At 38.2% G+C, this 26,238-nt stretch overlaps 1 protein-coding gene across 1 annotated transcript in view; it reads left to right on the top strand.

Moving 5' to 3' along the window:
• The window catches only part of CRIM1 (cysteine rich transmembrane BMP regulator 1), a 151,928-nt gene that overhangs the window by 97,724 nt on the left and 27,966 nt on the right, over positions 1-26,238 (top strand). Inside the window, exons 5-7 of the mRNA XM_058164607.1 lie at positions 2,046-2,167; positions 6,456-6,638; positions 14,159-14,356. Coding sequence (XP_058020590.1) covers positions 2,046-2,167; positions 6,456-6,638; positions 14,159-14,356 — 503 coding nt within the window. The remainder of the gene's footprint in view (positions 1-2,045; positions 2,168-6,455; positions 6,639-14,158; positions 14,357-26,238) is intronic.

The raw sequence follows: 26,238 nt of genomic DNA, 5'->3' as shown, positions 1-26,238 counted from the left end.
GATTTTTATCTGTGCATAAGAAAATAACTAGAACTATAATTCTTGGATTATTGGCAGAAAACATAAAGAAAATCCTCCATACCATTATAATAGAATATTGTGGAGCACAGTGGTAACTGTAGGAGTTGGAAGAAGGGGAAGTCAGGTTGATAGCAACAGTATCTCAACATTAATCCTATTCTTTTCTATGTGTCTCACAATATCACATGCTCCAAAGACGCAGAGTTTAATTCACAAAGCCATTTCAGTCTTTCTAATGAAATTGCTAAATTGATGTGGATGTGCTAGCTGGACTTCAGGTATAAACACACTATGTGCTGACAGAGCTCTAAATAGTATTGTATTTGTGACAATATTGCTATGAAATGCTGATTGATGAGGTTCGAGGCTCAGCAGGCAGGATACTGCATATTTAGCCATAATTGTGAGCATTATTGCATTGGATTAGGTTTATCCTCAGCACAATCATTTTCACTCGCATTTCTTAATAGTTCTGTCTATTTAGAGATCTTTTTGACCAGAAATATTTCAAGAATTTAAATTAATCTTGAGTGGAAAGTGCCCAGTCATCAAGCTTAAATTAATTACAAATTATTAGAATGGCAAATATGAATTTCCTTATTAAATATAGGAGGAAAAAGAAGTTAATTCACTTCCATGGATAAATGGCCTCCCCCTGTATTTTAAAAAAATTAATGATCACTTTAATCCACACTTTAAGTTTTAGACAATACAAGTTTGTCTTTTCTATATTTGTACAGGATTTTTCATTTTGCTAAATTAAAGAATTTGAAAAGGCATTTATAAATATTAAGCAACCACTGACATATGTTCTTTCTTTCTAATGCTACTTTGCTACCTGTAATCAGAACTCTCGTCCTAAATATTTCTTATTAGTAGATTAAATCTTGACAGTTTAAGGTTAGTTATACAAAAAAGAAACTATCCAGAAAATGTCTGGGAGTATAGAAGCTTTCAAATCTATGCAATTTCCCATGCTAAACCGTCCAACATTAAGCAATTTAAAGTATAAATGACAGGGAAATTTGATAGGTATGTTGTAATTGGAAATAGTAGGAGGCATAGATAACTTGATTACCTCTCCTACCTTACGCATTATCATGTCCTTTAAACCTAGAACCTGCTAGTGGTACTAAACTGACTGGTCAGCTTCAGCAACAGTCTGATTTAGCACAAGCAGCTGATTGGCAGTTGGATCTGCCTCCCAGAATACTGCCTATCAGCTGTTCCAGGCTGCGGGGATCACCACCATCGCCACCCATTGCTGCTGCCACCTATCGCCGCCTCTGTGCACCCATTTTTGGCCTCCACACATTCTGTTTTCATCCTCCGTGCACCCGATTTTCAGCCTGTTATAGGTGGCAGGGATAGGCGGTGATCTTAGGTGGCAGGGATAGGCGCCAACTGGAACGGACCAAACATGGGGTGCATGGAGGCCAAAAACGGGATGCATGGAGGCGGTGATAGGTGGTAGCGGCAATGACAATCCCCCGTAACCTGGAACAGTTGATAGGCAGTATTCTGGGAGGCAGATCCAAACACCAATCAGCTGCTCATGCTAAATCAGGCTGTGCTGAAGCTGACCAGGCTGCTTGCTGCTTGCTGCAAGGAGGCAAGTTGCTAGGAGGCAGAGGCCAAAGGGTGGGGGCCGGCAGGTGGGCAGGGCTTCGGCAACATTCGGTGTATAAGACGCACAGACATTTCCACTCACTTTTTGGGGAATGGGAATTGTGTCTTATACTCCGAAAAATACGGTAATTGAAAACATTAGTGACTTTTTAAAACATTTAGACCTCCTCCAGCTACAATGGGATTTGGAACACCAGTCTTCAGATAAAAGTTGAACGTTGTCCTTTGAACATTCTTTTTTAAAATTGTGTTGTGTTGATAACAGTCATGTTGTCCTTTTATTATGTAACAAAGGAAAACCATTTGGCTTTCACAATTTGCTTTTTTTCCGTTTGTTTTTTCCATCCCATGTGTTGCTTCACTTATTTATGGAGCTTTCAATGCTTCGGTTTCAGGTGCGAATGTCTCTCAGGTTTATGTGGTGTTCCAAAATGCGAGCCAGGCTTCATCCCCCAAATAGTGTCACGTGGAGACGGAACACCTGGCAAGTGCTGTGATGTCTTTGAATGTGTCAATGGTATGTTATGTTGACAGTGTATTTGGACTAAACATTTTGAGATACTAGTATATGAATAATATTGATATCTTCCTTACTATGCAGCAAACAAGTGAAAAATTATGTTTAAAAATGTAATAGGTCCATTTTCCCCTCATAAAATTTATGTTGCAAATCTTTTGTACATAGGTTAAAAGGTTAACCTTTTGTACATAGGTTAATTTGCATTACTGTATGTTTATTTCTTTACTTCATATGAACTCATGGACTTTAGTTTGCTTATAAACTCAATAGTGCTTTCTGAGGAGCATGCTGACACATATGGTTGGAGTTTTGAAAAAGTATGCTGCCCATAGTTTCAGCTAAAAAAATAAGCCACAGGGAAGGGTGTGGGGAACAGAAAGTTTTAACTAAAAGAGTTGTGTTTTTGTGTTGTGACATGAGTCAGATCTTGCAACTACTGATACAGATCTTTCTGTGGAATTGTTTCCTGTACACTCTGGTTAAAGCTTCTGGAATGCTTTCTGAGGCAGGAGACATCACCTCTGTCTCTTTCTTAGGAAGAGATCATTTTAAAATATTAAACAATACTTCAGACAAGTTTTATCTTAGTAGATGTCAGTAATCACTTAATATGTATTTATCAAAGTAGCTAAAAAAATATAACTGTATCTTCAAACCACAAAGCACCAACTTGAAGAAAAATTGACATTTTTCAGCTTTAGCTAAAGAGTTCCATGTAGTGCATTCTACTCCACAGTAGCTGAAGAGAGCAGAAATCAGAATTTGTTTTGTCTTTGTTTTTATACCTGTATTTCTGTTTGTACATACATACTTATATGCACATATTACGCAAATATATTCAGGCGTACATGCCCACATACTTTCTGATTTGCCACTGATTGAGGGCAAGCAGTCCCATTTGAATGTACAGGTAGTCCTTGTTTACTGATCACATTAGAGAATGGCAGTTCTGTTGCTAAATGCCAAGTTGCTAAGTGGAAAATCACATAATCACAAGAGGCTTAAAGCCTCACTTTGTATTCAGTCATTAAGTGAAACATCACATGGCTGTAACTTGTGATTTTATTCCCACCTTCTCCATTTAACTGTTTGTGTCAGCAAGTTGCAAAGCAAAGAAATAGCGATCTTGTGACCACGGGACATTGTAGTGGTCATGAATGCAAAGATTAGTCGCAACTCTTTTTTTTATTACACCAGCGTAACTTTGAATGGTTGCTGAATGAGGCAGTCAGTAAACAAGGACCATCTGAATAACCATTCCAAAATGGGCTAATCAGAAATGGAAACATATGCTTGTGAAGCCTTCCAACATTGCCACTTAGTGCCTCTTGCTGTAGGGAAAATAGTTTATTGTGAAATTAATTAAAATGATAATGTGAATAAGTAGAAATAGTGACATCACATTCTAATAGAATTTATTATCGGCAAAATGGAGTAACTATGCAAAATTAGTATTAAGACTCAGAATGTTTTTGCAAATGCTCATCCTTTATGTCAGTATAGTATGGTGTAATCAAGTAAAATTGGATTTATGGTAATTTATCGGTAATCCTGGGCAAAGAAAATTATTCCAATATTAATGAAATGATAGAGTCAGTTTGGTTTAGTAGTTAAGGCACCAGGCTAGAAACCACAAGACTGTGACTTGAAGGCACATCATCATGGTCATCATCAATGAAATTATAAATTGTACAAGTATTAACACTGAATATCTTTAAATCCATAAATCCATTCTAAAAGTATTTTAAAATCACTTAATCAGTTATAAATAACATTCATTAGATGCACATAAAATTTATGAAAGCAATTAGTATGCAAATATAAATTTGATATGAAAGTTCTAGATTATAAACTAAAAAATCTTTCCTTTTCAAAAGCATTATGCTACTATCTCAAAGCTGTTTTTTTTTATCTGTATCAAAAAATTATTAGTTTATTGGAATATAAAATACAAAGGAAAAGGAAAATAGTGAGAAATTAGGGGAGGGGAAAGAGAAAATGAGAAATTTTGGAGAAGAAAGGAAAATAGAAAAAGAAAGTGTCAGCTTCGAGCTCTTTTTTGCACAGTAGAAAATAATTTATTTATTGTATTTATTTTATTTTATTCAATTTTTATACCGCCCTTCTCCCGAAGGACTCAGGCCGGTGTACAGCCATGTAAAAAATCACATTATAAACATTAAAAGAAATTAAAACAAGCATATTATAAGGTGGCCGAATTTAAAACTATTTAAAACATTAAAATATAAATAACCCCTCTAAAATTTTAAGCCAGTCCCGCTTGAATAAATAGGTGCGTTTTCAGCTCACGGCGAAAGGTCCGAAGATCAGGCACTTGACGTAACCCAGGGGGAAGCTCGTTCCAGAGCGTAGGAGCTCCCACAGAGAAGGCCCTACCCCTGGGGGCCGCCAGCCGACATTGTTTGGCGGACGGCACCCTGAGAAGGCCCTCTCTGTGAGAGCGTACGGGTCGGTGGGAGGCAAAAGGTAACAGCAGGCAAAAGGTAACAGCAGCCATAATCCCATTACAACATCAACTTTTTATTTTTATACAAGAATATATATTATAATCAAGGCTGTCTTGAGTATAAGACTTCAGAAGACAAGAATTAAAGAATACTATACTGATTATTTTTAAATTATTCAATATTTAAAATATTATTCAAAATGCTGAATATTTTTTTCAAAGCACATAAGCATTAATATAACTATACAAAAAAGTAGATAGCTATAGATGAACTGATCCAGTGTCTTTTATCTGATTCTTTTAAAGCTGCCCCAGAAGTATTTCTGTACTTTCTTGATGTAATAATGATAGTAAAGAAAGCAATTATAGCCCAGGATTTTTTATTAATTAATAGTAATTCCATTTAAGTAGTTATGATATATTTGATTATAGAACAGATGTAATATCTGTAAATAGCAAGTTTATTTAAATTTGTTTTCCTGTTTTTTGCTGTAACTAGTACTAATAGGAATGTTTTTTTAAAAAAAATTGCAGTACTAATCTAAGAAAGCAAACTGATGGTATAACAATCTCAAGCTGTGCATTTTCCATTGCCTTCTGATACTACTAAATACTTTATTCTTTTTTGATCGTTCATTTATTTGTAAAGTTTGTATATATTGTAAATCAGAGCCTCTAATTGGATTACAACCAGTATTTATGAAATGGTAAAAAATGGGTATTGTAATGCTGGAACCACAGGCAACTCTTGTATGTATTCTTAGCTTTCTGTGTTTGAATTGTGGGAAGGTAGTTACCATATTTTGACATTTTTCCTGCAACTATATTTGTATGTCTGGTCCTTATGAGCCTTCAAGAAAAAAATCTATTTGCACAATTAAGGATTTTATGCTGCATTTGATATGAAGGCAAGGTGTGTGCAAGCCTGGCTGTTCATGTTCACTTAGAAATTATGAGTCTAACAATGTTACAACTTGTAAGATCAGTGCCCAGTCTCACTGTATAAAAATATAAAAGTCATCATCCAAAGATGCACCTGAGACAAAGAAATCCTAAGAGCAAAAACTCAATAAAAATAAATAAGTTACAATTAGCTGACCTTTCTTGAGATCCTCGAGTTTAACAGCTAAACCCTTCAGGCCACTCTTGTATATTCCCCCCTCCTCAAATTTAAATTACATCATCAAGCTAAATTTGGGGAAATAATCGCACAGATTTCCATTGCCCCCACCTTTCATTATAGAAAGCAGAAGTAGGGAAGGTTAGTCAATTACACCGAATGTCTACTTCCAACTATTAACTATTAATGAAGAAGGTTAGGAATGTGGTACCTGTTGCATTTCTGTTTCCTGGCCAGTTGGAAATATTTTTGTGATAATAGTTGTTTGATTTAGGCTTGACAGGATATGCTATTGCAATATGCATTCTGTACTTTATGGCATACTTTGATGTGTAAATACAACATGTGGTAGATTTTTCAATAAACTTTTCCCTTCCTGAAAAAAAAAGCATATCAAAATTCATAGATTTATTAATTGCTATTAATCATCCATTCCTTTACGAGCATTACAAGTTCCATAAAATCTTTTTTATATACGATGAAGCATGCTCTGAGAAAGAATTGGATATATCATTATATATTTAAATGGAAAATAGCCCAGAATCTCTGAAACTAAAAATCCAGTTTAACAGAAGTACTGATTCTTGTCTGCATTAAGACCAGCTAATTGCACAAAATTTCAAGAACAAAGCCTTCTAGTGTTTAATGTTGTGCAGCATCTCCATGAAAAATATCTTTTCCCTGTTTGCTATTTTTAGAAGTGAAGCCAGCGTGTATATTTAATAGCGTGGAATATAATGACGGAGACATGTTCCGAATGGACACTTGCCGGTTTTGTCAATGCCAAGGTGGTGTATCTATTTGTTTCTCCGCACAATGTGGCGAGCTACACTGTGATAGATATTATGTACCAGAAGGCGAGTGCTGTCCAGTATGCGAAGGTAATTTTTTTTGTTACTTGGCTTCAGGAATTGATAAACCCTAAAAGCTAAATATAATATTTTATAGCAATAGTTAAAAGTTGATATGAAAGAAACTTGACATTGGCCCAACTTAAATAAGTTTGGTTATTTATATATTTAATACATTTATATTTATTTATTTATTTATTTATTTTATTTATTTATTTTGTCACACAGTATATATAAGCATAAGCATGAAATAACTATACAATATATAAGCATATATATAAGCATAAGTATGTAATAACTATATTAATTGGATATAATGAAAGGAATCAATAGGACAGGAACAGTAGGCACGCTTGTGCTCTTATGCACGCCCCTTACAGACCTCTTAAGAATTGGCAGAGGTCAGTAGTAGACAGCTTTTGGTTAAAGCTTTGGGGATTTTGAGAAGAGACCACAGAGTCAGGTAGTGTATTCCAAGTATTAACAACTCTGTTACTGAAGTCATATTTTCTGCAATCAAGATTGGAGCGATTAACATTAAGCTTAAATCTATTGTGTGCTCATGTATTGTTGTGATTGAAGCTGAAGTAGTCTTCAACAGGAAGGACATTGTAATAGATGATTCTATGAGTTAAACTCAGGTCATGTCAAAGGCAGCGGAGTTCTAAGTTTTCTAAACCCAGTATTTCTAGTCTGGTGGCATAAGATATTTTGTTGTATTCAGAGGAGTGGAGAACTCTTCTTGTAAAATATTTCTGGACATGTTCAATTGTATTGATGTCTGAAATGTGGTATGGGCTCCAGACAGGCGAGCTGTATTCAAGAATTGGTCTAGCAAATGTTTTATATGGTCTGGTTAGTAGTGTAGTGTTTCTGGAGAAGAAGCTACGCAAGATTAGGTTGACAACTCTTAAAGCCTTTTTTGCGATGTAGTTTCAGTGGGTTTTGGCACTTAGGTCATTTGATATGAAAACTCCAAGGTCTTTAACAGGGTGGGGGTCATCTGTAAGGTGAGCGTGTATTTAGTGTTCAGATTCTTTTTTCCAATGTGTAAGACAGAGCATTTGCTGGTTGAGATTTGGAGTTGCCAAGTTTTGACCATTCTGACACAAAGTCAAGCTCTTTTTGAAGGGTAGCTGTATTGTTGATGGTGTTAAATAGTTTGACATCGTGAGCAAAGAGAACACAATTACTTATAATATGGTCACAGAGATCATTAATGTATAATATGAAGAGTGTTGGTTCAAGAACACTGCCTTGGGGAACGCCGCTTTTGACAGGAACAGGATTTGATAGAGCACTGCCAATTTTGACCACTTGTTGTCTGTTTGACAGGAAAGCTGTTATCCAATTGTGGAGGGGTCCTGAGATGCCGTAGGATTTTACTTTTAGGAGAAGTTTATCATGTACTACTGAGTCAAAAGCTTTACAGAAGTCTATGTAAATTGCATCTATTGCTTTGCCTTGATCAAGATTTGTAGTCCATATGGGCTTGCTGGTCGCGTACCTGGCTCCTTGCTGCGTGACAGCTGCCCTGCCCGAGCTCCTGGAGGTGCTTGCTGGGGTGGCAGTTGAGACCCCCAGACTTTTAGTCATGGGGGACTTTAACTTGCCATCTTCCGGCTCGTCATCGACAGCAGCTCGGGAGTTCATGGCTTCCATGACGGCCTTGGACCTGACCCAAGTAGTTGATGGCCCTACTCACATTGGGGGAGGCACTCTGGATTTGATTTTTGTCTCTGGTCAGTGGTTGAGAGATCTGGACTTGAAGGAAATAGTCATTGAACCTTTGTCATGGTCAGATCACTCTCTCCTTCGCCTGGACTTTCTGACCGCCATTCAACACCGCAGGGAGACGGAGCCGATACGTTGGTTCCGTCCCAGGCGCCTGATGGACCCGGAGAGGTTCCGGACGGAGCTTGGGCCATTTCCTGAGAGTCTGGCTCACGGCACGGCTGAGGAACTTGTTGCGGCCTGGGAACGGGCCGCGGCGGGGGCCTTAGACCGTGTCGTGCCTTTGCGGCCTCTGACCCGGCGCAGGTCCCAACCGGCTCCTTGGTTCTCCGAGGAGCGGAGAGGGATGAAGCGCCGGAGAAGACGCCTAGAGAGTTCCTGGAGGTCTAGCCGTTCGGAGGCTGATCGGACACTAGTGAAGTCCTATAATAGGGCTTACCTAGTGGCATTGAGGAAGCGAGGCGTAGCTACGCCTCCTCATTGCATCGGCAGATAACCGCCCAGCCGCCCTGTTTTGGGTGACTCGTTCCCTCCTTCACCAGGGGGAGCGGGATGACCCGTTGCAGGGACGTGCTGAGGAGTTTAACGGTTATCTATACGATAAAATCGTTCAGCTTCGGGACGGTCTGGACCAAAATTGCGGCGACTCAGGTGAGGCGTCTGAGGGTGGTCTTGGTGACATTTTATGGGATGAGTTTGACCCTGTGGCTCCCGAGGACATGGACAGGTTGTTGGGTAGTTTGAATGCCACCACGTGTTTACTGGACCCGTGCCCCTCCTGGTTGGTGCTGGCCACTCAGGAGGTGACACGAGGCTGGCTCCAGGCAATTACGAGCGCTTCTTTGGTGGAGGGAGTCTTCCCGGCCGCCTTGAAAGAGGCGGTGGTGAGACCTCCTCAAGAAGCCTTCCTGGACCCGGCTGTTTTAGGTAATTATCGTCCGGTCTCCAACCTTCGCTTCGCGGCGAAGGTTGTAGAGAGTATGGTGGCATATCAGTTTCCCTCACACCTGGAGGAAACTGTCTATCTAGACCCGTTCCAGTCCGGTTTCCGGCCCGGTTACAGCACTGAGACGGCTTTGGTCGCGTTGGTGGATGATCTCTGGAGGGCCAGGGATAGGGGTTGTTCCTCTGCCCTGGTCCTATTAGACCTCTCAGCGGCTTTCGATACCATCGACCATGGTATCCTGCTGCGCCGGTTGGGGGGATTGGGAGTGGGAGGCACCGTTTATCGGTGGTTCTCCTCCTATCTCTCCGATCGGTCGCAGACGGTGTTGACAGGGGGGCAGAGGTCGGCTCCGAGGCGCCTCACTTGTGGGGTGCCGCAGGGGTCGATCCTCTCGCCCCTCCTGTTCAACATCTATATGAAGCCGCTGGGTGAGATCATCAGTGGCTTCGGTGTGAGGTACCAGCTGTACGCTGATGACACCCAGCTGTACTTTTCCACACCGGGCCACCCCAACGAAGCTATCGAAGTGCTGTCCCGGTGTTTGGAGGCCATACGGGTCTGGATGGGGAGAAACAGGCTCAAGCTCAATCCCTCCAAGACAGAGTGGCTGTGGATGCCGGCATCCCGGTACAGTCAGCTGAGTCCACGGCTGACTGTCGGGGGCGAGTCACTGGCCCCGATGGAGAGGGTGCGCAACTTGGGCGTCCTCCTGGATGAACGGCTGTCTTTTGAAGATCATTTGATGGCCGTCTCCAGGAGAGCTTTTTACCAGGTTCGCCTGGTGCGCCAATTGCGCCCCTTTCTAGACCGGGATGCCCTATGCACGGTCACTCACGCCCTCGTGACGTCTCGCCTGGATTACTGCAATGCTCTCTACATGGGGCTCCCCTTGAAGGGCATCCGGAGACTGCAGTTAGTTCAGAATGCGGCTGCGCGGGTTATAGAGGGAGCCCCTCGTGGCTCCCGTATGACACCTATCCTGCGCAGACTGCACTGGCTACCTGTGGCCTTCCGGGTGCGCTTCAAGGTTTTGGTAACCACCTTTAAAGCGCTCCATGGCATAGGGCCGGGTTACTTACGGGACCGTCTACTGCTACCGAATACCTCTCACCGGCCCGTGCGCTCTCACAGAGAGGGACTCCTCAGGGTGCCGTCAGCTAGGCAGTGTCGTCTGGCGACGCCCCGGAGAAGGGCCTTCTCTGTGGGGGCCCCACCCTCTGGAACGAACTCCCCCCAGGACTCCGTCAACTTCCGGACCTCCAAACCTTCCGTCGCGAGCTTAAAACACACCTATTCATTTGCGCAGGACTGGACTAGTTTTTAAATTTTATAGGGGTTTTAAATTGGTTTTAATATTTATACTATTTTTAATAATTTGGCTTTTAGAATAAGTTTTTTAATGGTTTTCTTAATTTGTATATATATGTTTTTTACTTGCCTGTGAACCGCCCTGAGTCCTTCGGGAGATAGGGCGGTATACAAATACGAATAATAAATAAATAAATAAATAAATATGTTTTTGCAGTGAAGAAGTTGATAATTTTTATCTGAAACCAAATTGTTTATTAGAGAGTAGTTTGTTTCTAGGTGGAGGGTAATGGATTGGTTGATGATAGATTCCATTACTTTGCAGGTGACGCAGCATAGAGAGATTGGTCTGTAATTTTCAACTAGGCTGGGGTCTCCTTTTTTGAAGACATGGATGACCGTGGCTAGTGACTAAAGTTTGGGAAGGGAACTGGTCGTGAAAGCTTTTTCAAAGATTATGCTTAGGGGTTCTGCTACATTAGAAGGGGTTATGCTATTTTAAGAAGTATGCACATAGTCCATCAGGTCCAATAGATAGGGATGGTTTCAGTTTGCGAAGAGATTTTTCAACATTATCTTCTGTGAAATCTATTTGTGTTAGGTCGTTGTACTTATTGTTGGTACGATTGGGGAATGTCGGGTATGAGCCATTACTGTTAACAAAGACTGAGCCGAAGAATGTGTTAAAGAGGCTTGCTTTAACTGTTTCATCATTATAATCTTTGCCGTTAGATTCTTTTAGTAGTGGGATGGATCTCGAGTCTTTAAGTTTGTTGTTCACAAAATTATAAAAAGCACGATTAGAATTTGTGTGCAGAAAGTCGTCTTCTTGCTTGGTGTGGTAATTGGTGCATTCAATTTTTATTTGGTTCCATATATTTCTCTAGCGGTTTTTGAAATTTGCTATATAGCCCTTCTTGTTTCTTCTCCAGAGGGATTTTTTTTATATACATACATACATACATACATACATACATACATACGTTTTCTGAGGTTTGTTTTCTGAGGTTTTCGCGAGTGTTTGTATGTAGGTCTTTGGTTGTTCGGGTTTTCTCCCGTGTAAAATTGGAAGTGTCTTGGCAACGTTTCGACGAAGTCTCATTCGTCATCTTCAGGCTTCAGCTTCGTGCTTCTGGGAGCAAATAAGATTACCAAATAAGATTACCAAGCTAATCCAAAAAGAACCCCCCACTAAAATCCAAGACAGAGAACAAGAAAACGGCACAACCCTCCTCCCATATATAAAAGGCACTACAGACAGAATCAGCAAGATCCTCCACAAACACAACATCAAGACAGCATTCTGCACAAACAGAAAAATATCCACCATCCTAAGAAACCCCAAAGACAAAATTGAGTTAGAAAATCAAGGAGTATATGAAATCCCATGCACCGCCTGCCCCACCACATACATTGGACAAACCAACAGAAGAATAAGTGCACGCATTGAAGAACACAAGAACTCATTCAAAAAAGAGGAACCAACTTCTTCCCTGGTCCAACACTTTAAAGTCACAGGACATGATATTGACTTTAAAAAGACCAGAACTATCGCCAAAACTGAACACTTTAACAACAGAATAATCAGAGAAGCCATTGAGATAGAAAAACGCCCACACAGCATGAACAAACGAGATGACACCTCCGCCTACCAGCCATTTGGAAACCCGCCTTATTGACAAACGAGTCCCTAACACGAGGAATGACACCAGACCCACACTCACGAGGTCCACACAGGATGTCACCACCGCACATCCACCCAGAAAGCAGACCCAAACCCACACTGATCATGAAGCACGACCAAGGACCAGAAGCCAGACCGCAGCTGCAACATTAGCCATTTCAAACCCCTCCAATCCATACATGCAGCAGACTGACACCCACTATGAAGATGTAGCACGACCACAAAGCCAAACAACAGCTATGCAGCTCACCAGCTCAAATCCCCCTGCAACACAGACTAAACTGAGCACAACCAAGCCCCCACCAACACAGGACACACCCCCAGCCAATCAGAGCACAAACCCCCCCCATCCAATCAGAGCACAGCCAAGCTCCCACCCAATCAGTTCAAACCCCCACTAGCAGTTAAAAGGAAGAATCAGCTGTGATCACACATTGTTCCCAGAAGCACGAAGCTGAAGCCTGAAGATTCAAAGCACTCCATGGCTTAGGACCGGGGTATCTACGAGACCGCCTTCTGCCACCGATAGCCTCCCAACGACCTGTGCGCTTCCACAGAGTGGGCCTGCTCAGGGTGCCGTCGACCAAACAATGTTGGTTGGCGGCCCCCAGAGGGAGAGCCTTCTCTGTGGCAGCACCCGCTCTTTGGAACGAGTTACCTCCAGAGTTACGCCAACTCCCCGACCTCCGAACCTTCAAGCGGGAATTAAAAACTTTATTATTTAATCGTGCGGGACTAGCCTAAATGTATTTTAAATGTATTTTAATTATAGCTTTTAAATTTTAAAGGGTTTTATGTCGGCTTTGACCGTTTTAGCAATCTGGCCAATTAATATATTTGTTTTAAATGTTTTTAAATCTGTTATTTATATTATGTGTATTTGTGTATTTTTAATATGGCTGTACACTGCCCTGAGTCCTTCGGGAGAAGGGTGGTATAGAAATTGGATTAATAAATAAATTATATATATATATATATATATATTTGTTTTCTGAGGTTTTCACGGGTGTTTGTATATAGGTCTTTGGTTGTTCGGGTTTTCACGGGAGAAAACCCGAACAACCAAAGACCTATATATATATATATATTTGTTTTCTGAGGTTTTCACGGTGTTTGTATATAGGTCTTTGGTTGTTGGGTTTTCTCCGTGTAAAATTGGAAGTGTCTTGGCGACGTTTCGACGAAGTCTCATTCGTCATCTTCAGGCTTCAGCCGTGCTTCTGGGAGCAATAGTCTTGCTCCCAGAAGCACGAAGCTGAAGCCTGAAGATGACGAATGAGACTTCGTCGCCAAGACACTTCCAATTTTACAGACAGGTAGTCGTCAACTTATGACCACAATTGAGCCCAATTGAGACATTTGTTAAGTGAATTTTGCCCCATTTTATGACCTTTCTTGCCCCAGTTGTTTAAGTGAATCACTGCAGTTGTTAAGTTAGTGACATGGTTGTTGTTTAATCTGGCTTCCCCATTGACTTTGCTTGTCAGAAGGTCGCAAAAGGTGATCACATGACCCCAGGGTACTGCAACCATCATAAATATGATTCCGTTCCAAACATCTGAATTTTGACATTGTGACCATGGAGACACTGCTTTAAGTGTGAAAAATGGTCATAAGTCACTTTTTTTCAGTGCCATGCTAATTTTGAATGGTCACTAAATGAACTGTTGTAAGTGGACAACTACCTGTATATAGCCTTGCAGTTATATCAGTAACAGTGTGGCCTTGCAATATATAAATTCTGATCTTGACTTAATGAATTCTGAGAACTTCAACCCATTGTTATCAACATGGAATATTCATTAATCATTGTAGGTGAATTAAACTATTTAAGCTTTGTTTAATTGTAGAGTGTTTTGTTTGTTCTTTTGCTTTCAGATTCCATTTCTCCAATTAGCAACCCTGCAGGATGTTATGCTAACAGTCAGATTCAAGCACATGGTGACCGCTGGAGGGAAGATGATTGTACTTTCTGCCAGTGCATCAATGGAGAGTCCCATTGTGTGGCCACAGCCTGTGGACAAAGTTGCTTGAATCCTGTAAAGGTTCCAGGAGAATGTTGCCCAATGTGTGAAGGTCAGACCATGAAAAAAATTAATTACCTATCTTTTTTGTGGGGAAGGTTGGATAGCTTTGATTATAGTGTTTCTATTTTTAAAAACATAACAAAAGCCCTTCCCTTATCTAATAACAGAAAAACGGATGCCATCAGCTTTAACTGCAATGAATAGAACTCGTTTTGTATGACTGCATTAGACATTAGATAATACAGGCTGCTGCCGTATTATCTGCAAAACAGAAAAATATCCACCATCCTACATATATATATATGTTTTCTGAGGTTTTCATGGTGTTTGTATGTAGGTCTTTGGTTATTCGGGTTTTCTCCGCGTAAAATTGGAAGTGTCTTGGCGGCGTTTCGTCAAACGTCAAAAAAAAAAAAAAAAGGAAGAAACAGCTGCAATCACACATTGCTCCCAGAAGCACGAAGCTGAAGCCTGAAGATGACGAATGAGACTTCGTCGAAACGTCGCCAAGACACTTCCAATTTTACACGGAGAAAACCCGAACAACCAAAGACCTACATATATATATATATATATATATATATATATATATATATATATATATATATATATATATATATACACATATACATATATACATACATACGTTTTCTGAGGTTTGTTTTCTGAGGTTTTCGCGAGTGTTTGTATGTAGGTCTTTGGTTGTTCGGGTTTTCTCCCGTGTAAAATTGGAAGTGTCTTGGCGACGTTTCGACGAAGTCTCATTCGTCATCTTCAGGCTTCAGCTTCGTGCTTCTGGGAGCAAATAAGATTACCAAATAAGATTACCAAGCTAATCCAAAAAGAACCCCCCACTAAAATCCAAGACAGAGAACAAGAAAACGGCACAACCCTCCTCCCATATATAAAAGGCACTACAGACAGAATCAGCAAGATCCTCCACAAACACAACATCAAGACAGCATTCTGCACAAACAGAAAAATATCCACCATCCTAAGAAACCCCAAAGACAAAATTGAGTTAGAAAATCAAGGAGTATATGAAATCCCATGCACCGCCTGCCCCACCACATACATTGGACAAACCAACAGAAGAATAAGTGCACGCATTGAAGAACACAAGAACTCATTCAAAAAAGAGGAACCAACTTCTTCCCTGGTCCAACACTTTAAAGTCACAGGACATGATATTGACTTTAAAAAGACCAGAACTATCGCCAAAACTGAACACTTTAACAACAGAATAATCAGAGAAGCCATTGAGATAGAAAAACGCCCACACAGCATGAACAAACGAGATGACACCTCCGCCTACCAGCCATTTGAAACCCGCCTTATTGACAAACGAGTCCCTAACACGAGGAATGACACCAGACCCACACTCACGAGGTCCACACAGGATGTCACCACCGCACATCCACCCAGAAAGCAGACCCAAACCCACACTGATCATGAAGCACGACCAAGGACCAGAAGCCAGACCGCAGCTGCAACATTAGCCATTTCAAACCCCTCCAATCCATACATGCAGCAGACTGACACCCACTATGAAGATGTAGCACGACCACAAAGCCAAACAACAGCTATGCAGCTCACCAGCTCAAATCCCCCTGCAACACAGACTAAACTGAGCACAACCAAGACCCCACCAAAACAGAACACACCCCAGCCAATCAGAGCACAAAACCCCCATCCAATCAGAGCACAGCCAAGCTCCCACCCAATCAGTTCAAACCCCCACTAGCAGTTAAAAGGAAGAATCAGCTGTGATCACACATTGTTCCCAGAAGCACGAAGCTGAAGCCTGAAGATTCAAAGCACTCCATGGCTTAGGACCGGGGTATCTACGAGACCGCCTTCTGCCACCGATAGCCTCCCAACGACCTGTGCGCTTCCACAGAGTGGGCCTGCTCAGGGTGCCGACCAAACAATGTTGGTTGGCGGCCCCCAGAGGAGAGCCTTCTCTGTGGCAGCACCCGCTCTTTGGAATGAGTTACCCAGAGTTACGCCAACTCCCGACCTCCGAACCTTCAAGCGGGAATTAAAACTTTATTATTTAATCGTATGACTAGCCTAAATGTATTTTAAATGTATTTTAATTATAGCTTTTATATTTTAAAGGGTTTTATGTCGGCTTTGTCCGTTTTAGCAATCTGGCCAATTAATATATTTGTTTTAAATGTTTTGAAATCTGTTATTTATATTATGTGTATTTGTGTATTTTTAATATGGCTGTACACTGCCCTGAGTCCTTCGGGAGAAGGGTGGTATAGAAATTGGATTAATAAATAAATTATATATATATATATATATATATATATATATATATATATATATATATATATATATATATATGTTTTCTGAGGTTTTCACGGGTGTTTGTATATAGGTCTTTGGTTGTTCGGGTTTTCTCCCGTGTAAAATTGGAAGTGTCTTGGCGACGTTTCGACGAAGTCTCATTCGTCATCTTCAGGCTTCAGCCGTGCTTCTGGGAGCAATAGTCTTGCTCCCAGAAGCACGAATATAGTCTTGCTCCCAGAAGCACGAAGCTGAAGCCTGAAGATGACAAATGAGACTTCGTCGAAACGTCGCCAAGACACTTCCAATTTTACACGGGAGAAAACCCGAACAACCAAAGACCTATATATATATATATATATATATATATATATATATATATATATAAACATATACATATACACACACACACATACACACACACACATACATACATACAATTGTATATGCCCTATTGTAATCGCCATTGCTCACAAATATTTCCTATAAAAGCATATTTCTGTTATTTTCTTATGAAAATAGACTACATCATATTAGGTACTACTAATAATTAATTGTCATAACATTCAGAAAAGAGATTTTTGACAATTTTACAGACAGGTAGTCGTCAACTTATGACCACAATTGAGCCCAATTGAGACATTTGTTAAGTGAATTTTGCCCCATTTTATGACCTTTCTTGCCCCAGTTGTTTAAGTGAATCACTGCAGTTGTTAAGTTAGTGACATGGTTGTTAAGCGAATCTGGCTTCCCCATTGACTTTGCTTGTCAGAAGGTCGCAAAAGGTGATCACATGACCCCAGGGTACTGCAACCATCATAAATATGATTCCGTTCCAAACATCTGAATTTTGACATTGTGACCATGGAGACGCTGCTTTAAGTGTGAAAAATGGTCATAAGTCACTTTTTTTCAGTGCCATGCTAATTTTGAATGGTCACTAAATGAACTGTTGTAAGTGGACAACTACCTGTATATAGCCTTGCAGTTATATCAGTAACAGTGTGGCCTTGCAATATATAAATTCTGATCTTGACTTAATGAATTCTGAGAACTTCAACCCATTGTTATCAACATGGAATATTCATTAATCATTGTAGGTGAATTAAACTATTTAAGCTTTGTTTAATTGTAGAGTGTTTTGTTTGTTCTTTTGCTTTCAGATTCCATTTCTCCAATTAGCAACCCTGCAGGATGTTATGCTAACAGTCAGATTCAAGCACATGGTGACCGCTGGAGGGAAGATGATTGTACTTTCTGCCAGTGCATCAATGGAGAGTCCCATTGTGTGGCCACAGCCTGTGGACAAAGTTGCTTGAATCCTGTAAAGGTTCCAGGAGAATGTTGCCCAATGTGTGAAGGTCAGACCATGAAAAAAATTAATTACCTATCTTTTTTGTGGGGAAGGTTGGATAGCTTTGATTATAGTGTTTCTATTTTTAAAAACATAACAAAAGCCCTTCCCTTATCTAATAACAGAAAAACGGATGCCATCAGCTTTAACTGCAATGAATAGAACTCGTTTTGTATGACTGCATTAGACATTAGATAATACAGGCTGCTGCCGTATTATCTGCAAAACAAAGGGGGAGACATGACATTCTTTGAAAAATCTATACATCTGTAATTAATTTGAGCAGTTGTTTGTGCCAATTTTCACTATATAGTCTTTATTTGTCCTCACTTGGTAGAGTTTCAGAACCACTTTAATTTTATTATTCAAACTTTTTTCACTTGGATCTACAGCTTTCATGGAATGGGTGACGGTAATACATTGTCATATGATCAGTCAGATATGATCAGATATCAGCCTTACTGAGGGCTGTCTTCCTTCGGCCTTACTTGTAGCGCTCGAGCTACGACTATATTTTCAGAAACCATTCAAACTTACAATGGCCCTGATTGATTATGTCTAGTCCTCAGAATGTCAGCCATCTCAGTACCCTCTGCAATCATGTGATCACAGTCTGGGTGCTTGGCAAAGTGTTTACACTTATGACTGGTTACCAAGTGCCTTGCAATCGCGTAATCATTTACAATTTTCCCTGTCTTGTGTACTCTCTGTCAGGCGCATCTCCTACACTCTCCCCAATCTGCACAGTGACACGCACACTGTCCCTGACTGCCCTCGCACACCATCCCCAACCCTCCCCTGGATATTTCCTCCCTCCCCAATTACTTGCACACCTCTCCTACGCCCCCTTAAATCCTTCTTCATCCAGCAGCAACCACTTACCTGGGATTTTCAATTTCCCGCTGGCTTGCCCACTGACTTTGGTTGTGGGAAGTCAGCAGGAAATTGCCTCACCTAAACACCATGGAATTGTGTGTGTGTGTGTGTATAAATATTATATGCTGCCCATCTCAGTATCAACTCTGACAATGGCAACTGGGCTTGCAGGGATTGTCATTACTAAGTGATGTGGTTTTTACCAATGGAAATTCCTTTCCCAATTGCTGCTGTAAATGAAGGGTTATCTGTAGTAGGTCTTTTAAATCTTAGATATAAGAAGTATCTAATAAGACTTAATTGGCTTGTTTTCAACATCATTGTAAAACTCTTAGGAAGTGTTCACCAATCCTGAAAGTGAACATAGACTTTTTCTAACTTATCCCCCACATTTTCCTTTTTTCAGGCTTCAGAAAATACATGTTTCAGTTTTCATTACCAGTTATCTTACAGACAGAAATGCTGTACTGCAGCTATTCAGTGACCCAGTAGATGGAAGACTAGTGATAGATCATGAGTATTTTACATTTTTTTTAACCTTAGAACTCCTTCCCTGACTAATCTTTCTCATTGCCCATAACTTGTTACTTTGATTTCTTGCCTGAATGCTTAAAAGAAATTCATAGCAAATTGTGACTTGAGATGTAGCTCATTCATATGGCCTTACAACCTTATAGGCAATCAAATGTAGAGATTGGAATCCAGCAGTGCAGTTTTAAGATATATATCCCTTTTGAAAATGGCAAACCTGCTTTGTCCTTCATATTAAAAACTGAGAATCTGAATGGGCTCTTTCTTTTTAATAAAGAACAGGGTTCAACTAATCTCTCCTCAGAGATTTACTATATTCAGATTTTTTCTAAGAAAGGTTTCCAGAACCCTTTTTTGACCTCTTACGATTTTGTAAACTCTGTACTTCTATTTATTCTGTAAAGGTTTAATTAAAAGATAAAGCTAAGCAATGTAGTTCTAAAATATTTTGTTGCTGCATTAGGAATTTGGACACCAGGAAGGAAATTCTCTACTTCTGAACTTGGAACTGGTATTTTTCATGTAATGAACTCAGGGAAAAGAAAAGCTGTCTGGAATGTGAACTATGAAGATGGAAAACATTTAGTCACCCTTGGAATGATATGAATGTTTTTCCAGGAAGCTTAAGTAAACGCATATTCTATAACGCAGAAGGCAGTATTTAACTTTTTTTGGAAGATTGACAATGTTCCACAAAGAGCACGGAAGTTTAAAAAGATCATTAAAAATAGTTCTGTCAGAGGCAAACAAACTATTGAGTTAGCTAAATATTTCTGCTTATTTTGAGGCATTTGACTTTATTTTAAAATAATGCAAAAATATTTTAGAAATGTTAAAGAAACATTTACAACTATAGCTTACATTTAATGTTACCCTCTATAAAAATAATGTCTTGTACAATGATATATTCCACCTTTTGACTGTGTTGTATATCCTGCTGCACTACCAAGAATTGCTTTTCATGACTTTGGAAGAATGAACAGACACTAGGATTTGGCCTATTTACCATTTTAAACCACAAAACCAGAGTAAGGGTTGGTCTTACAATATATTATTAATTTTAAGCACCCCTTAATAATTATATTTTTACTTCATAAACATAAATTATATAAATTACTTTTTGACTTCCCCTGCCAAAAACTTTCTGTTCTTTTCCTTCTCATGAACAGAAATAATTGTTAGGGAATGCAAAATGCTGTGGGAGTCACTTAATAACTTTCCAGATGCCTGAAAAATGAATACATGTCTGTTTATGTATGAAGTTTTTGCTTGTCTGAATAGGAGAAATACCCTTATGCTTATAGTGGAAACACATTACTGTAGTTTCCATACTTAATGTAACACCAGAAAGCCTACCATAGAGTAAAAACAGAGGAGAAAATTGATGAGATTTCCAGGAAAATTCAGAGTTCAGAATTTTGGTGACATTTGTACTGCAGACTTGCAAAATTTATGATCAGTGAAACCAAATGGCAATATAATGGCCTTTCAAGGTTTTGCTTTGGGTTGCTGATTGGTGGGGGGGGGGGAGCCAAAAGAAGAAGACAACGCTTGATGAATGCTTTGAACTATAGGCTGCACTTGACTTGAGTTTCAAATTGCACCGCTTGCAAATAATAATTCTGGTCACAGTACATTTATTATGCAAAATAGATTACCCAAATGCTTTTCCTATGCAGTATTAGTTAAGAATCAGGTTCTGGAACAAGATTACCAAAGATAGAGGCCAGTGAAAAATCAGCTGATGAAATAGAGCAGAGGAAGCAGGAATGTCAGAAAAAAACTAGAAAAAACATGAACCAGAAGAAAACAAATAAGTTGAAGAAAGAGATGAAATGTTCTCTTTATTGGCAAAAACCATGAGTAAACAAAACTTTTCTTCACACTTATTCTGCTTTCACGTTGAACATTCGGTGTGACAGCAAAAGAGATTTTGTGTATTTTTTATAATATTAAAAGTAAATTAAATTACTTTTAAATATTAAAAGTAACTTTTAAATATTAAAAGTAACAGAGTTTTAATGCTTGGAATACACTACCTGACTCTGTGGTCTCTTCCCAAAATCTCAAAAGCTTCAACCAAAAACTATCTACCATTGACCTCACCCCATTCTTAAGAGGTCTGTAAGGGGCGTGCATAAGAGCACAAACGTGCCTACCATTCCTGTCCTATTGTTTTCCTTCGTTATATCCAATTGATATAGTTATTACAACTCATACTCATATATATGCTTATATATTGTATAATTATTTCATACTTATGCTTATATATACTGTGTGACAAAAATAAATAAATTAAATAAAAAATAAAATAAAATAAAATAAAAGTATGTACATGGTTGCTTAGCAGTGAAAAAAGACAACCAAAATCTAATTGATAATAAATATCAAATATGCTGGCAGATGGATTATATAGTGTTATTGGATAGTTTTAACTGAAATCCATTCAATGAAAGACAATAAAAATTGATGTGTTTTGAAAAGCCTAAATGAACGCCAAGATTAATTAGAGGTGGTTACTGATTAATGCTTCTTTTTGACACAGCATGATCTGGATGATTAGACAAATTATTTGAAGGGTTTTTGACTAAGAATTTTATATATACAAAGGAACTATATGCTTCCAAGGCAATGTATTCGGCCATCCTGAGTTGCATGAAAAGCAATCCTGGTTTACTAAAAATCCTATGAAAGCATAAAGAAGTTGAATCTCTTCTTGTGAGCGCCTTTAGATCTCTTAGAACTCTATAGAATCTGACCTAGTCTTCTAATAGAACTTTTTTCACCATTCTTGCAAATAGATGCAGGCTCTAAAACGTTCAAGATTTTCTGGAAAAAAATATATAGTGTATACAGTGCTTAATGAGACAGAAAGTTTGTCAATTTCAGTTTTAGAAAACAAGGCGAGAAAACCAACTTTATGAGTTATCATGGATAAGACTACAAACACTTTGGCTCTATTAATATTAAATGTTTGGTGGACTACTCAGATAGAATTGTTCAGCAAATCATATTTAAAGAAGGAAAGGGTTAAAATAAAAATTAAAGTTTACTTTTAGCATACTTAAAATACTTTTCTGACACAAAAATCAAATTGCTGAATATTTACAGAAGCAAATATGAGTCCCTGGATTAAAGAATCCACTAACTGTATTAAATGAAACCTAAAACTAAGAAAACGAGTAGTGATTTGAAGTGTTATGTTAATCATCTTAAAATAGCTATAACTTTAAATAAAATAAAAGGGCAACATTAATTTACATTATTAAGTACTGCAGTATGAGTTAATTTTTCCCATTTAGACTCTTTTTCCATAATGTTTTAGGCTTAGGAAATCATTTTAATGGTGTCTCTCATAATTACATTACAGTAACACATTAATAAATTTGTGTGTCTGTCTGTCTGTGTGTGTAATGCTTACTACCTAAATCTAATATTAATATTTTTAATATTAATTATTAATACAATTTTTCTTACATTCTTCCATTTCTAAAATGTATAGCAATGAAAAGTAATTTTCTGTTTATTGTCTCATCATCTGTTCACTCAGGCTTTCTCCTGCAGTTTGTCAAAGACAGCACTGAAAGACTAACCTAGATCACATGACCCTATGGGCTTTTTCAAACTTAACTGTTTGCCTATTCAAATAGCTAGAAGCCTGACTGTAGCTGGCTTTATTTGTTGAGTCTTGTTCAGTGAAGTGAGAAGAGCTGCGGGGGTGTTTGTTTTGTTTTGTTTTAAAAGCTACATTTTTGTGGGGGGTGGGAAATGAAATTATTTCTTTTGTTCTCTTTCTCAGCTTATTAGGACTCAGGCATGCGTATAAAATTGCTGTATCTCAAGAGGTATCTCTATGAATGGAAGAAGATAGTGATAAACTTGTTTTTAAAAAGCATAAAAGGAAAATGAACAATGGAAATAGTTATAGAATATTTCACATATTATAAAGAAAAAGTCTACAATAATTTACCTTGTAGTATAGATAGTCTGACATTATTCAGGGAAAAATATAATGGTTATCTTTCCAAATTTTAGAAAAAGAGTGCAATTGGAAAACAGGAGAATGTTGTGAATGAAAACAGCACTGTCAATGGATGAGGGACAGTTTCAAAGAGCTAAATATATATGGTTCATTTATTGATGATTTATAGATATTAGACTAGTATAAATATTATTTTTAAGATTAAAAATATATATTTTAAACACCATATTGTAACCCAAATTATATGTATATAATTTTATATAATATATTGTATAATGTTATATAATAAAATAGAATAAGCATAGCATCTGGAAAAAAAACTTTCAGTATTGATTTTCTCATAGGGTATATGTGCATTTGGAAAAGACATATATAAAGACATTTTCAGCTGCATAATCTTTTCTCTCCTTCATGGAATATGGTGGAAGAAAGATACTAAAATAAAAATGTAACAAATATTCACTATGAGTGTTAAAAACTGATGTGTAGGGCTACCCAGTGTTTGGATAAAGATGACATCTAGCTCTATGTGTTCATTCCAAAGTGAGATAGTTGATGTGATATTAATAAGAACACCAAGAAACAAAGAAAATACTAATATTTTTAAATGATGTTTGCATCAGAATAGTGCGGAGCCAGGGATTTGGGGGCTACAGTGGCTGGGAATGTCTCAGCTCTGTTTGGTTTACCAGCTACAACCATTCATGGACAATGATAACATGTTTTAATAGCATATTGTTAGATTGTTATAATATCCTTTAATGTTGTTCACAGTTCAAAGATTCTACCAAAGTTGATTACTGAGCACTGTGATATGATTAGGATTTACACATTATCTACTACATATATTGAAAATAAACACTATTGCTGGTTTTAGATATTATTCCATTATATAATACAAGCTCTCCCACATTATTTGATGTGTGTTTATACCTCTGTAATATTTCTTGACTTTTCTCTTTATTTTTTAATCTGATAAGTAATATTAAGCATTATTATCATAGAAATATTTGATATTATTTCCATTTATGTAGACCTGCCATAATAACAACTGATACAATTCATTTATTTCCTAAATTCAAAATTTGTCATGTTTTTTTTTATTTATTTACATTTATATCCCGCCCTTCTCCGAAGACTCAGGGCGGCTTACATATGTATCTTATGTACACTGCATTTCTTTTCAGAATTCATCCACTAGACATTAGCATACTTGCTCATTTACTCCCACATCTTGATTAAAAATTTACCCTTTTAGAAATAGTCCACTTCTTTTATGCAGAGGTTTCTGCAGTACAAGTTAGTGTATGGCTGGTTCATAAAATGTGAGTAATTTATGTTTACTAAGTTAGTTCAGTAAGAATGCAGTACTAAAAATAATCTTAAATTTACCAGTTTAATCTAGAAAATATTCCTTTATTCTACTACTTGTTAGCAGAAATGCTCATATTTTAAAATCAGAACAATTGTATCTGGTAGCAATTAAAATATTCTACGTATTTTTGCAAATGGTAAATGTATGTTATAATGTATAGGTTTGTTTTTCTTAGAAGTACTTGCAGCAGATAGCTGTTTATTTTCTTATAGGAAACAGTTTGAAAGATCAGAATTATTTGGTACCTAAAAACTTAATTGGACCTAAAGCTTCTGTAAATATTTGATTAGTTTACCAACCTAATGCTTCTTAACTTGATTTCAGATTCAGGGAACCTTTTTGTTAACTTTTAGCTTGTTTGATATATACTATAATTTAATATAAATAGTAATTCTAACTTCAAATTAGTATTCTAAAGGATGCTAATGGACAAATAACTGATGCAAACTGAAATGGAAGAAGTAGCCTATACTGATATTCTGTCAATATATTGTAGACTATTACAAGAACCCCTGAGAACTAGGTGAAGCTGGATCATCACTATGGCCATTACTAAGTCAGAAATGATCACAAAGTGATGTGTAGAAATACGACAAGTAACAGAAAAAGAATTGACTATGGTTCCAAGTAAACTGTACCAGCAATTCTGGAGAATACCACCTTGGCCAACAGTTTGCAAAAGGACAATTTATATACAAGTACCCCCTCTTTCCCCCCCCCAAAAAACCCCAAAGGATATTAGAGCATGCAAGTTACTGCTGAATATCCTCAATATCACATGCCAGCAAAATTATGTTTAGGATGATCCCACACAAATTTGAGATCTTCAAACTGATTTTAGAAAAGACCAAGGGACAAGAAGCATTATTGTTGATGCATTCTGGATAATTGAGAGAAATTAAAGAACACTAAAAACAAAGTCAATACAATAAATGTGTCAATCATGTCAAGCTGTGGAATTTTCTTAGGAAAATAGGAATCCCAGAATATTTCATTGTTCTCATAAATACCTATAAACAGGATATGAAGGAAGAATATAGACAGTGTGTGGTGAACCTGAATGGCTCTAGTTTGGCAAAGGAGTGGGATAAGGCCATGTAGTCTCTATTTATTCACCCTGGATACTGAACATTGAGGGTGGATGGATTGGAAGTTGAATGTGGTTTTAAAATTAGAAGAATGATCTGCACTATGGGGATGATCATATTCTGATGCCTGAATGATGCAAGTGATCTTACAAGCTCTAGTAATAAAAATAATGGAACACAATGAGAAAATAGGGCTGAATTTAAATGCAAATATACAGAAACAAAACTAACAACAACAGGGCCAGCAATCAGCTTTAGATTTTGACAATGAAGATATTGAAGTGATAGATAGCTTCTGTCTAAAAAAACAGTAGTCAGGAAATACACCATGGCTAACACTAGTAGGTAACTATGAAAGTTTTGGAAAATATATTCCAAAGCCACAATGTATGTATGGGAAACATGCACCCAACAGTCTTCCCTATGA

Source organism: Ahaetulla prasina, chromosome 1, assembly GCF_028640845.1.
Source record: "Ahaetulla prasina isolate Xishuangbanna chromosome 1, ASM2864084v1, whole genome shotgun sequence".
In the NCBI taxonomy this organism is placed as follows: Eukaryota; Metazoa; Chordata; class Lepidosauria; order Squamata; family Colubridae; genus Ahaetulla; species Ahaetulla prasina.
This window is presented reverse-complemented; position numbering and strand designations above follow the sequence as displayed.